At 41.6% G+C, this 14,199-nt stretch overlaps 2 protein-coding genes across 2 annotated transcripts in view; one reads left to right on the top strand and one right to left on the bottom strand.

The window, feature by feature from the left end:
• kifap3a (kinesin-associated protein 3a) overlaps nt 1–10,704 on the bottom strand; it is a 28,822-nt gene extending 18,118 nt beyond the window's left edge. The window contains exons 1-10 of the mRNA XM_031876029.1: nt 10,540–10,704; nt 9,756–9,887; nt 9,344–9,489; nt 9,171–9,229; nt 8,903–9,044; nt 7,003–7,102; nt 5,887–6,011; nt 5,598–5,696; nt 4,549–4,727; nt 2,113–2,275 (exon numbers count right to left, since the gene is read on the bottom strand). Of these exons, the coding sequence (XP_031731889.1) occupies nt 2,113–2,275; nt 4,549–4,727; nt 5,598–5,696; nt 5,887–6,011; nt 7,003–7,102; nt 8,903–9,044; nt 9,171–9,229; nt 9,344–9,489; nt 9,756–9,887; nt 10,540–10,580 (1,186 nt within the window). The 5' untranslated portion in view covers nt 10,581–10,704. The remainder of the gene's footprint in view (nt 1–2,112; nt 2,276–4,548; nt 4,728–5,597; nt 5,697–5,886; nt 6,012–7,002; nt 7,103–8,902; nt 9,045–9,170; nt 9,230–9,343; nt 9,490–9,755; nt 9,888–10,539) is intronic.
• Nucleotides 10,705–13,659: 2,955 nt separating this feature from the next.
• The window catches only part of ntmt2 (N-terminal Xaa-Pro-Lys N-methyltransferase), a 9,068-nt gene continuing 8,528 nt past the window's right edge, over nt 13,660–14,199 (top strand). The window contains exon 1 of the mRNA XM_031876020.1: nt 13,660–13,858. Within this exon, the coding sequence (XP_031731880.1) occupies nt 13,660–13,858 (199 nt within the window). The remainder of the gene's footprint in view (nt 13,859–14,199) is intronic.

The raw sequence follows: 14,199 nt of genomic DNA, 5'->3' as shown, positions 1-14,199 counted from the left end.
CACACACACACACACACACACACACACACACACACACACACACACACACGGTCGGAACATGGAGGATCCTTTATGGGGGACGAGAGAGATCCCATTAAATGTTCAAAACACTGGTCGGGTTGGGGCAAGAAAGAGGAGAAAAAAAAGGTGAGGGGGAGCTGTTAAGAATTAACTAGACTGTTCAGGGGCAGTTAGTGGGCGAGCTAAACTCCAATTACACCCCAGCCTGATTTAAAACCGCCTAACCTTCGTAAAATTACACCCGCACACATTAAGAGGCGTCTGGGTTTGCTTTGCCGACATCACTGCGCCGTTGTTATTGTATTTTCTGGATAAATAAGCAAGCTGGGTTTGGTCTTCGGAGACATCACGCACCACTTAAACTGGGTAAAAAGTTCTTAAAGAGATCCCCACCCCCACTCAAGTCTCCTGGTTTGTCTTTTGCAATGTAATGACAGTCAACGTGCTGTTGGGCAATGCTGGAAATGAGGCTGCAACAAGTGATTGTGTTTTATTATTAATACATCTGAAGATTATTATTTTTGGATAAACAGATTATTTATATTTGTATATATAAAATGTCCAAGGTGATATTTTCCAATTATTTGTATTATGCGTCCAACAGTCCAAACCCAAAGACTAAAAGACAAAAGGCAACACACGAAACCAGAGAATGTTTGGTATCTCTGATAAATAAACCTAACTTTTATTCTGATATGTGATTTTAGGGATAAGAGAGAAAATAAATATTTCTGTTTTGTTATGGTATTTTGGACATACAGGTTCAGACAGTGCTTTTGTTCCATGCGCACAGTCCACGGTGTCATGACTTTAAGGCCCTCATATACTCCAAGAGTGAAATTTGTTCATACACTTTACTGGGTGTCATCATAGGCGGGTGTGTGCAAAAGTCTAAATCGATTTGGGCATGGGTTAAAGAGGTTATCATCATAGTTTATAGAGTCCAAGTGACTCCAAATGTCTTGTTTTGCCCGACCAACCGAATACCAAACGATTTTCAATTTACTATGATGTAAAAGAGAGAGAAGCAGCAAATGCTCACATTGAAAGCAGACAATGTTTTGCTCGATACATGACTTGAACAATTAACAGATTTTCTAAATTATCGATTAACTTCTGATCGACTAATTGTCAAAACTGTCTCTGCGCTAGCTAACGAAAAACATAATAATGTGCAGCTGACAAAGAGGAATCTTCTACTTCCTGTTGAGTTCAGGTGGTGGTGGGATGGATTAAGTGGGAGGTGATGATGAAAGCGGAGGCTCCCCCCCCAACTTTCATCTTATCATCAGGGGTCATGACCTCGGGTCAGGTCTGGATGGAGACAGTGGAGGCTGACAGACCCGCCCCCTCGCTGTCTTCTCTCTTTAGAGATAAGACCTCAGGAGTCCTCGCGCAGAGTGCGTCAAGCGAAAAGAGGACAGTCGGCAGTGAAAGCAGATGATTAATGACACATCGGCTCACATGCAGAGCGCATTAAACACATGCGCAAACACACAAATACAGGCAAACTCAACAGTGTCAAGACTGTGAGCAGGCGTAATATTTCAGTGTTCACTAATATTATGTGTGCGCCTCGCTTCCTGTATGAGCAACCCCCAACCTGCCACTGCCCCAAAAAAACAGCCCTCTCTAAATCTCTGAAGACCTCTCCACCTCTCCGGCCTGCTCCTGCAAAAACAACATTTGTGCAGAGGCTCTGGCATGTTATTCTAACAAATATATTGTATTAATTATGCGCCGTTACCCGAGCCTCCCCCTGAGAGGCTTCAAAAGGCCCGTCAGAGATGCTTCTGACCGTGTCACATGACCTCGCGGATGAGACGACGCACCGATCGCACGCTCTGGAGCTTTCAGGAAGTCACCGCTCTAATGGGCACCAGAGACTCTTTCGAGGCCTGGGTGCTGTGTAAAAGCTGCACCTGCACATACGCCTCAGTTATAACAGATTAAAGGCTCCACCGGCGGCTCGGGATGGATGAGCAATTCTCGTGTTGGTCGTAAACACACAATGAGCCGGTACAAACACATCCACAGGAACAAGCACAGATAGTCGTGAACAAACAATCAGTACGCAGTCAGATCGATTACCGAGCAGTGAGGAGACCTTGGAAAGGAGTCCTGTCTGGACCATCTGGCTGCGCAGCGACGTGTCGAAGGATAGGTTGAGCAGGAGGCGCAAGCTGGTGCTCAGGAGGTACTCGTGATCGCAGGGAACCAGCCGAGCCAGCTTCTCCACGGCAAATGTTTCAGCCTGCAGACAACAGACAAAAAAAACCTAACTTACAGGTTCTGCTCCAGAAGCACACGGACATCTGTAATATTACAAAACAATCCAGCTCTACAACATAACCTTACTGTACATAGTGCCATGTGGTACAAGGTGGTAGTATTCTGCATAATGACTACTTTTGCTTTTGACAACTCAGTAAGTTTAGCTGATTATACTTTTGTACTTTTACTTCAGTAGACTTTGAATGTAGTTTGAGTATTTTTGAATTCTTCTTTAGGTGAAGGAGTGAAGTACTTCTTCCAACACTTGCTGTATATATGTACAACACAGGTGTCATGTGATTCACGGTATATTTGATTATAATTCATGGCAACTAATTTCATTTTTCCAATTTTAGATTAAATGATCATCAAGATAATGTAAAGTAATGGGATACTTTTGTCAGAAGTTAATATATAATTATGTTTAATTTATTTTCTACTGGAACGTGCAGCCTTAAAAGAGACATCAGCAGAATAAAATTCATGAAATGATCACACAAAATGGAATGATTACTTTCCTTACTGCCTTACATTATCTGTTAATGTCAGTTTATCAGTATCAGTCAGTTTACACTCTACCATGCGACCACTTTGAAAAACACTCCTGAATGTAAATACAGGGATTTGTCATAATTATTATAAATGATAACTCTGAATCATCTCTGATATGATAGTTACTAAACATCTTCATAAAACACTGACATCTTGCCTTTTCCCTTTGTTAAGCCTGGTGTCCAGCTTGGAGAAGGTTCACATGACCTACAGGCAGGTGGAAGTGTTGAGCTGATGACTCTGAACACAAACTCATGCCTGCCGACTCTTTAGGGGATCGTTGATGTGTGAAAATGTGACCAGCATGGTAGCGTTTGGACTACATGTCGCCACTGTGAGTGTCAGTGTGACAGAGCGGCACTCGTCAGTCCGGTGCTGCCTGTTAACATGTCTGTCTGTCTGTCTGTCTGTCTCCCCCCCCCCCCTCTCTCCTGTGGTCTCCCCGCAGCCAGATATCACGGTGACGCAACCTGCTCCCAGTTAAAAAACGCACCCACTGCTACTGTGTGCGAAACCAGCTCCAGTCGCACCATCACAAACCAGACCACGAGCAGCATAATCAAGTGCAGCCCGTGTCAATTACCACTGACATTCCCCTTTCATTAGTGACGGGAACAAAATATCAGACTGCGTTGAAGTCTTATCTGATTTGGAGAAAAATATGTTTGCTGAGTAAATAAAACCTAAAGACACACAGCATCATTAAGTGATTAAGTCTTTCTTTTTTTTTTAATCAATTAAACATCCATGTCCTTAAATGGAATCCCTTTTCCCTTGTGTAAACTGATATACTCAACCCAGTCAAAGTGTTGAAACCACTATTTTCCTGCTGGACACATGCTTGAGTGGGTCTAAACCCCCCGAAGGCTTCTTTAATCTGAATCAAAGATACACCGAAGGGGAAACGAGGAGATAAAACCAGTTCCTAACTGGGTCTGGCTTTGATAAAGAACCACAAACTGAGTGAGATTGGAACCAGGTGGGGCTGGATTAGGGGAAAGTCGGCGCCTGTACAAGCGCTGTGGGACACGTGGCCAAAAGCGGACCTTCTAAGCATTTATTAAATTGAAATTTGATAAGCGTGGTTTCAACTGGCATTTCTACAGCGGAACAGCCATTTGTCAACATGACTTTGGGAGTGTTTTACAGAACAAATGAAGAGTGATTGTTTCCTTTTAAGTTTCACTAGTGTAGTTTAAATATCTCAAAACAACCTTGTTAAAGAGCACATTCATTAGAGATGTGAAGGTCTAATTTAGGAGATTGACTGTACTAGTCAGAAAAAAACTCAAAACAACACAGACGCCATGGTCTTTAAACAATGAATAGTTTGGCGGATGTGCTTTAGCAAACACTTAATTAAATCCAAATTTTGTTGATGCAAGAGTGGTTTTATGTAACACTTAATTGCGGGAATATTTTTTCATTTTCCTTAACAAATCCATGATTAATGTCCTACTTGCCTTTTCTCAAATTCAGAGAAAAAGCGCAAGCGGCTGCAAGCTTTAATAGTTTCTTTGTAAAACTTTCCACCTTAACTGTCCGCACCATTCATGAGCTTAAGTGTTAATTTGTGATATTGGGCTGTATAAAGGGTTCTAAACTTTTTGCAAGGCACTGTGTATATCAGCGCTTCAGTTAAGATGCAAGGAAAAAGGAGGAGAGTGTTGTAACTTTCACTCCACCCCTCCTCTGTCTCACCATGTCATTCTTGTTCTCCAGGAAGATGGAGAGCTTCTTGAGGAAGGACACCACCACCAGCAGCAGCTCCTCGTCTTCCCGGTCCAGGATCTTCACCAGCGTGTGGACGATGTTTTTGTTCCTCATCTTCAGCTCAGTGCGGGTGTCTTCAGCCAGGTTCAGCAGCAGGCACAGAGCAACTACGGGGTCAAACGTGTCAGAGACATAAAGATCAGCCTGGCAAACACAAGTTGTTTCTAGAACAGAAGTCATTTAGCTGTAACGCACTCCCTTACTGTTGTTTTGGATTTTGGAAGTCATTTCTGATTTATTGTAGCTTTTCTTGTGCCTCTTGGGGCATAATCTGTCAATTAACTTAATGAAGAATCAATTACTTGTTTAGTGTATAAAAACCGACAGAGCAGAGTCCAAATTCAGTCTGAACAATGATCCAAACCTCAAAGACATTCAGATTCAAATGATTAAGACAGAGAAAAGCAGCAAACCCTCTCATTGGAGACCCAGAACTTCCCCAATAACTGCTTAGCAAATGACAAAAAAATCTATTTGTTCATTATATCAACAGTATTTCTGATACAATCCTGCTGGTTTCATATGTTGCGCTTAACTATTTTAATTTGGAAGTACTTACATTTTGTTAGAAAAGTGCTGTATAACTAAATCACATATAATGTATTCATTGCAGCTATAAGACGCTAACTTAGACTTTCGTATCAGCGACACCGACACTTAAATGTCTGTCTAATTACATTTCACACACAGTATTCTAGATGTCATACGCATGACTTTGTCCAAACATTCCCAAAATTCAGCCAAAACACATTTGATGACTCTGGAAACTTTTGTCGATAGCCCAACCGGCAGCACTGAGTGGCTGCAGAGGTTAAAGGTTAAGTGAGCAGACTGGTGTTTGGCCAATTCAATTAGCCGGGCTTAGAAGAGGACTACACTGACCCCTCACGACTCCAGTATCTACAACAGCCTGCTGGTGGACACTGCAGGTCAGATAAGCTTGACATCATCAGGGGGTACAAAGTTCCCACAGTTACCTCTGAGAAGCTGCTCCTGCTTGGTCAGAAGGCTCTGGTACTTTCTGAAAGACTTCTCGTGTTCCTTCTTCAGATTTTGGTTCTCAGAGAATTCTTCATGTGAGATCAGTCAAGCAAATCAAATTTACACAGAAAACATTAAAACTATACCATAATAACCCAGCTACTGGAAGTATTAGGTTACATACAAGAAAACGTTCTTTCCATACAGACATCATCTATTCTATTAAGTAGAAACTGGCTTTTAGAGGAAAGATCTTTCAGTTGCACAACTCTTAGAAAAGGATATAGGCCTTCTTCTTCTTCTGTAGTTCGTCTTGCCAGAGGTCGAACCTCTTCAGCTCATGCTCAATGATATTCATACAAAGGGCCCCAATCTTGAAATGTGTGACCAGGCCATGGAACTGGGAGAAACTAGACGAGGAAATGAAGAGGCAACGAGAGAGAGAAAAAGAAAGAAAAAGACTTCCATTTATCCAAAAGTGTATTTTCAAAACGGAATTGGGGATTCCAGCTGGGAGCTGTCATTAAAATGACCCAATCCGTCACCGCTGAAGTAGTTTACAAAGTAAACTGTCAAAGTCAAAACACATTCAGTCAAACAGTATGTCCTGGGTCCGACTTATAATCAGTCCAACTTGAACCGTTTCACAATCCAAACAGCATAACATGGAGATGGACACGAGCCAAGAGCGACGATCAGTTTTCAGACGTACACGTCCTCTCGCTGCCTAAATCAGCTCTGACAGACGTTTATGTATTATTCTAGCGAGGGCTAATTTTAGGGTTTCCTAACCCCCAGTTGGAGAGTGAAACTTCAGTACTAGCTACGCTGCCAAAGGTGGAGGACTACTGTAAGTAAGGGGGAGAGCAGTGAAAAAAGAAGAGAGCAGACTCAGGCGCTGTTACAACTTAAATTTAGAAATAGTGCACAGAAGGAAGGCAACCATACGGCTGGTAAAATGTTATGACTGCCTTAATCTGGTAAACTGGGTTTGTGCTCCAAATGCAAAAGACCATATTACCTTAATGCAATATCGATATCAAGGCATGTGGTCAAAAATATTGAGATATTTGATTATTCCATCCTAGTCCAGCCCTAGTTTAGTTAATCACAACAAATTAAAAAGGCACGGATGTAGTCCAAAACCAGTATGTGGACTACATTGGATGTCTGTATTCACGGAAGGATACACATGCTTGTCAGTACAGGCGCTCCATGCGACTCTACATTTTTAGGCTGCATGTAGACGGTCCTTGCAGGCATGGGCACATGAGGACATTTACACCATATGCAGCCATAAAGAAGTGGAGACTATAAAATAAAGTTTAAAAATACAAATTTGGAATGAAGGGATAGTCAGATACTTGTGGCCCTCTGCATGTGTTTGACGTGCCGGTTTACCTGGAGAAGCAGAAGAAGACAGAGACGATGGTTGTTGCCAGGTCCACACTTTGCTTCCAGTCCTCCCTCAAAACTCTGGCCAGGGCTCCAAGGGCCGCCTCTAACCACAGACACACAAACACACGTCAATAAAGACATACAAACACACAAAGGCCCTTATACAAAAAGAAAGTCATACAAAGAGAAGGCGAGACAAGAATGAAGGACCACAGATGTCAAAAGAAAAACTAAATGCAAAGCGCCTGCGTGTGGAATTCAATCAGTCAGACCGAACACTGCAGCCGGAGGTTGATTTAAAGAAGCGTGGGGGAATGCGATGAGGTCGGAGGCTCCCAAGGATTGTGTGCTACGGGGGCTTCTCAGCGCAAAGACGTGCGTCCCAGGGTCCGTCTCCTCTTTCCACGTCGACCCCAGGCCTCTCGGTTCACACGAACACTCGGGTCTTATCAACATCGGACCGGTTGATGCGGCGCGGCAGACGGAGTGAGCCGACGACGCATTATGACAGATACAAATGAAGCCGTGGCATCTCGCCGCGGCTGCAGAGGATGATGGCTCCGTGCTGTTGCGGAAGAAACAGCACGGTTGTCACGGAAGGGAGCAGAACTGAAGCCGAGGTTTGTTTTCTTTGAAAAGGGGAGCCGAGAGGACGAGCTGTTGAAAGTCAACGGATTCTACACTCAAGCGATATTTTCATTATCAAAACTCCCGTTTCTTCCAAATCTGGCTTTTTGCTTGACAATCTGAAATATGAGTGAGGTTTGCACTTTTCAACTTTGGCAACTGGCTTCACTTTGCCAGGAAAAAGATTATTTACAGAAAATTAATACACTCTGAATAATTGAGGATGAAAAGGACCTTGACCTTGATCCTGGTCTTCCTCTGCAGATGGAGTTTGCTCGGTTATCACAGAGATATTATTATATCGCCATATCATGACAGGCGTTACCATCTTCCCTCCGTATACGACCACCTGAGCAAACGCCATCTGTCGAGGAAGACCGTGAGATGCTGTTGAAGGCTCAAAAAAAAAAAAAAAAGGCAGGGTAGAGTAGAGGCAAAAGATATCTACACCTACAGTTAGTGAAGGGACGAACATGGACAGCAGACATGGTTCTGTTTGTTTTACAGTGTGTGTCTGCAGAGGCAAACATGTTGCGGACACAGGCAGATATCACATGGACCCTTGTGAACGTCGATCTGCAAACTATAAACTGTGCTTAGCTAATCTTTCACTCATTAGTAACTGAAATGTGAATGAATCTATTGATTTAGTCTTTAGTCACGTTATCACGAGGCATTTTTTATTTATTTAGCGCTCTCTTGATAACTTTCGATAATTCGATAACTTTGGTACCGACACTGAAATATACTTGTTTGCTGCCTAATGTTTAGCCAATTCGGCAAAATTTTGATTTAGGTCTTGAATTATGCGATCCAAGAAAGAAAACAGAACTATGAAGCTGACCAGACATTAACAGATACCATAAAAGTATTGAAGTTTGATTGATACCCAGCCCTTGGAGCCAGTGGAGAGAAGGAATCTTGTAATGTGTATTTGAGAACTACATACTTTGGTATACTTTTTGTATATATTTTGTATATATTTTGTATATATTGAAAAACTATATAAAATGTTTTTTTGCTTCATTATTTGAGGAAGGAGATACCTTGAAACATCTTTTGTACCATGATTTGAGAAAAGGCATATATACTGTCTATCAATAGTAGTTTGGATAATCAACACCTTGGTGCTGGCTGGAAGCATGTTGTTGGATTTCTACTGCGGTTCTGTATTTCTGCGTGAATAGAGAATAGATAGTGAATAGATAAATGAAGAATTATGTTTTCTTCCTCTTAAGCTGAACAAAGCAATTCTCTATTTAACAGAGCAGGGTACCGTTCTGTATGAGCTCCTCCAGGTTGTCCGGGTTGCGAGCCAGTTGGAAGATGAGCGTGGCTCCTCTGATCTTCTCCTGGATGTCCTCATACAGCAGCTCCACATACTCATCGATGCTGTTGATGCTCGCCACCTCGTCCAGCTGAAGGGAAATAAAAGAGTTCAGCCTCAGGACTGCGAAATATCCTCAGAAATGCATACACACACACACACACACACACACACACACACACACACAGTCCTGTATACTGTACAGTTCAGTTCCTACCTCCACTCCTGCGTAAGGTGTGGAGTCTTGAGGTGAGATGCGTTTCTTCTCTTGGATGTCTGTGAAAGGAAATATTTAGCATCACAAAAAGGCCTCTTGTGACTTTTACTCTGAGGAATACTAACCCTAACTATGTTAGTTAGTTAGTTAGCCATGATGAAACTCCTCAATACCATTTGATTGTTTGCGGTTTTGCAAATAGAAGAGCAGCTGCTCCACCTCGTGGAGCTTGGACGAGGGAATCAGACGACATTCCTCCACAACCTTCTGGGCCAAAGAGGACGTATCTGTGTGGGCGTTCAGGCTTTTCAGGCGAATACTGAAGGACAAACATATAGACACTTGAAATTACAGCTTTTGAGAGAAACATTGAGCACCTGGTTCTCAGATGCAAGGTACAAAATAAAATCAGGATACAGAAACCGATTGATATTGTTGGACACGAGAACATAATTTATCTGAAGAAAGGTATGTTTCTTACGGTGTAACTGTCATCTTACAAATCACTGTAACTAAGTTGTACGCAGTTAAAAAGAAACTCAGTAAGATTTAATCCTGAATTAGCTGACAGTGTTTATTTCTCACATTTTCTGACACTCTTTGCGTTCTCCAACCATAGGGTTCCCCAGCTCTCCCAAGACAGTGGCCTCCACCTCATACTGAACCACGAGGGCTCTCTCAGTGGGGTGGACCTCAAGAGTACATCCCTTCACTCTCCTGTGGGTCATACAGAGACAAAGTAAGCATTGGCTGAAGATAAAACATATAATCCAACAGTGAATAGCACAGTAGTAGTACAGTAAGATGTACTAAATGCTCATTCTGGGTGGATTCACTTCAATTTGCCTAGTTGAGATACAGTGCTTTCAAATCAGCCACAACTGTGATTCTTTTCATTGTGTTGGAGTCAAGATTCAGAAGAGCTCACCAGATGAGGTCAGAATGTATTATGATTTTTAAAAACAGGTACCAAAAAAAGTTTCATGCAAGGAAATTGAACGATGTTTGAATGCATTTAATATGTTGATGTATGTACTGTTTGTGTAATGTGTAAAACCTATGAACCTATAAATCAATGTTGTTTTCATTGATTAAAGTACATCACGGTCCATGACGTCACATTACCGTTACACACGCAAGACAGACATATGGTCAGCTAATACTATGCTAACGGTACTACTGTTGGATACTTTAAGCTGGTCGTACCAACACAAAAATACATATTCATGAATATTTGAAACGGAGTAGTCGCTCATTTAAACAGCTTGTTGTTCTTTCGATGAAGCAGCGGAGCATCCCGCTGCTTCATCGACCTGCTCGCTAAAGGTTTCACTACACACGGAAACAAGCCGGCGTTAGCAGCGGTTACCTTTTCAGATACCGCGGACCTCCTGCTGGCAAACTGTCCATTTTAGATTCAAATGAAAGTCCACATTAAAACTGTCTGCGTCTCAAACGGGGCCAGCTGATGCTGATGAAGACAGGGCGGATGTTTTTTTTGGTTTTTTTTGCAGCTTGTTGCCAGGGCGGCGACTCATCCAGCTCCCAGCATGCAATGTTGTTATCTGCAGCAATCTGCCACTGCTGCCACCTGTAGTCACGGAGGACGAGCTTAATGGAAACCAGCAGCACAGGGAGGCCAAGCTTTGCATCATGTGTATTAACGTTAAGTTCATTCAAGTACAAGTACTGAAAAAACAGAACTTGTCTTTATCTGAGTCTTTTCTTTTCATACCACTTCTACTGTAAAAGTTAGGTATCTCACCTCGGTATATATTGTACATTTATCTTACAGCTTTATTACCGTTAGTCAATTCACAAATTAATTTTGGTAACGTTACACAAAACATATGAGAGGTTTTAAAATATGTTTTGCTATTAATTAAATTAAAGAGAGCGTTACCCAACAGTTTTAGTAACGATACACGTTAATTTATCAGCAGCCATGCCATTGCAGGGTTAACACAGGTGTAATTTATAACATTAATTTAGCCCCTGTTCCATGTAGATGGGGCATGGCCCTGCATTGTGTATGCTGCCTCACTGAAATGGCTGTGACACTCTAAATAGAATGGGGCCCTAATTAACTTCATCAATTAGCTACACCTGTGTTAAACTTTACCCTGCTATGACATGTCAAAATCGCTGCTGTGAAAAGGGCCCATTAGTCAATTGACGGAAACATAATTAAAACACATTTCATGGCTCCAGCTTGTTAAATCTGAAGATGTGCTGCTTTCCTTTGTAATATTTCTAATGTAATAATGTTGAGGTTTGGACTGTTGGTTGTACAAAACAAACATTGTAAAGGTGTCACTTCTTTGGGCTCTGGGTAATTGTCACAGCATTTCTCACTATTTTCACAAACCAAACAATTGATTAATGGAAAAAACAATCAGCAGATTAATCCATAATACAAATAATCCTTAGTTAATAGTCCAAACTGAGCTCCACCTCAACCAACTACAGCAAAATCCTGCTTTTACAATAATTCATGAGTAGCCAAATAATTAGGAACAGTCACAGGGGACATTGTTCTACTTTTTCTACTTTCAGTAAAGTTTCCTGATTCTACTTTAGTCAAGTAACATATTTAATGCAGGACTTTTACTTGTAACAGTGTATTTTTACTGTGTAGTATTATTAGTTTGACTTAAGTAAAGGATCTGAATGCTTCCTCCATCTCTACCTGCTCTGAAGCTGAACAGTTGCAGCAGGGTTGTAACTTGGACTTAAGAGGCCATTTCATGAAAATCCATCCAATAGTCATTGTTTTATTTCACTCAAAACCACACATGTGATCCTCATGGTGGCACTAGAAGAAAAGTTGGAGGATCACTTAAGTCATTTGGACACATCATCTGGGAACCATAAATGTATGTACAAAACTTTGAGCCAATCCATCTAGTAGATGTGCAAAGATGGCAATATGCAGCTCTAACAGAGATAGAGGGATAATGAAATGTTCAGAACCAGATGGTCAAATTATGAAACACTTTCTAAAATAAATAAAAATAGTTAATATGCAACTAATAAGTATAAAAAAAACATTTTCTGTTAAAGGACTGTATCTGCGGATGAGATGGATGGTCTGCCTGCAGGCTGCGGTAATAGAAGCCGCCAAGGTGAGTCAGCTTAACGTTACATAACTTCAAACATGACCTTAAAAAGGATCTGTCAATTTCGAATGTGTTTCACTGCTTATTACCAATCCTTCAGTCCAACAAGTAGATTCTCTTCAAATTTCAGTTTTCTCAGACTGCTTTTTCATTACATAAGGTTTCACATCAACCACAGTGTTTTCTAATATACTCTATTGTTAAATGAACTCTTGAATGAAGACGAAGGCAGATCACTGCACCACATTCAAGAGAAATATGACTTGATTATAGAAAATCCATTAAACAAGTTTATTTGTTATGCACTTGTAGATTTGTTTAATTGTTTCAATGAAATTATACTTTTGAGATCTCTTAATAGGCCATGTATGTTGCCATGTATCTAGTTACAAGTGAGGATATAAACAAATGGCAAGTAGGTGTAATCAATACTGTAACATAATAAATCTGCTCTCCTCAATGTATTCGCTTGTCTCAGCACCAGTGACAGCTGATGTCACTGCACTAAGTTTAGTCCGTGGCTCGTGATGGATATATTAGAATATCATTTGTGTTAGGGGTCAAAAATATACGGTATTTGTATTTCCTGGTGACTGACTGATTTATAGGGGTACAAGGGCAGATAGAGGTTGTTTATTAGTGTTTGACAGTATGAGATCGGCATGCAGTTCTTGAGATGCCTTATCCCACACATCAAAACAGACAACTGCAGCCATTGAGGTTTAAACATGCTGTCTGCAAAGCTCTCCATTTATATGATAAGTCAAGAATGGGCACTACAAACAGCTACTTAAACCCCTGAACTGCTGTAACTCATCCTGAGGTCAGATTTCAAGGTGTCAACCCAAAAGAGGTCAATAAGAGTGGCACATATAGAGGGTGAGACTCAGAAGTGTGGAGACCGGGTTAAATCACATGTTCAGTTTGGTCTATGTACTAAGAGAATAAGATGACTTGGAGCATATATTGTACTCTTTGTTCTCTGGTGTCTGTGGAGTTGTGTATACAAACATGAGAAGACATTGCTAATTTGAAGACATTATATGTCATCTCTGCCTTGAGGTCAGACGTATAGACTCGTGTGCAGCTGAAAGTCAGTCGCCTCTGTGTCTTCCAGAGACAGCCCCCTCCCTCAAAGTCAGTGTCCCTAGCAGGTGATCTGTAAATCTGGCAGGGGTCCTGAGCACTGCCCCCTGAAAAAGATCTCTGCCGATCACTTGAACGCTGGTTGAGACATGTTGAACACTAGCTAGACAGATATAGCAGCAGCTGGAGTAACAGCAGCGTAAAAAACCAACAGTGTTACTCTCCTCCACCATCGCTCGGTCAAACACCTTCCCACCGCTCTGTGGGGTGCACATACAGCCAAAATGGAGATTTCACTTCAAGATACGACTGGCAGCTCATTGCCCAACTTAGCATACAAGGGCGCTCACCAGGCGTTCTCGGATCGCTGGAAAGAGACGGATGCCACCATGTGTCGCCACAGCATGTCCTTCCACCTGCACCACGCGATGAGGAGTGAGTTCTTTGCCAGCTACCTGTACCTGCTGGAGAAAACTCCTGTGGGTAAGAAGAAGGACCACACAAAGATCCAACCACACATAGTTAGGAGGTCAAGATTTACAACCTTTACTTGACCCATGACTCCATTAAGTATTGGGCAAAGCTGAAGAAGCATGCGGGAGGTTTTGCATGTTTTGGTTGAGTACAAATAACGTCATATTTTTTTTTCCAAAGTATACCATATGCAGTAAAGATAATTCATTTCCAATGGGTTTTCATTAGTTTCCATTCATGAAAAATAACTTGGCAAAATTAGCTTAGTTAAAGTCACATATTCATCACAAGGTAATGCATTTCAAATTGCCCATTGATTGGAAGACTGTGTACTGCATTACCAATAATAA

The sequence above is a fragment of the Anarrhichthys ocellatus genome, unplaced genomic scaffold (assembly GCF_004355925.1).
Source record: "Anarrhichthys ocellatus isolate YVR2014 unplaced genomic scaffold, GSC_Weel_1.0 scaffold102, whole genome shotgun sequence".
NCBI classification, from domain to species: domain Eukaryota; kingdom Metazoa; phylum Chordata; class Actinopteri; order Perciformes; family Anarhichadidae; genus Anarrhichthys; species Anarrhichthys ocellatus.
Note: the sequence above shows the minus strand (reverse complement) of the source record. Positions and strands in the feature narration are given on the sequence as shown.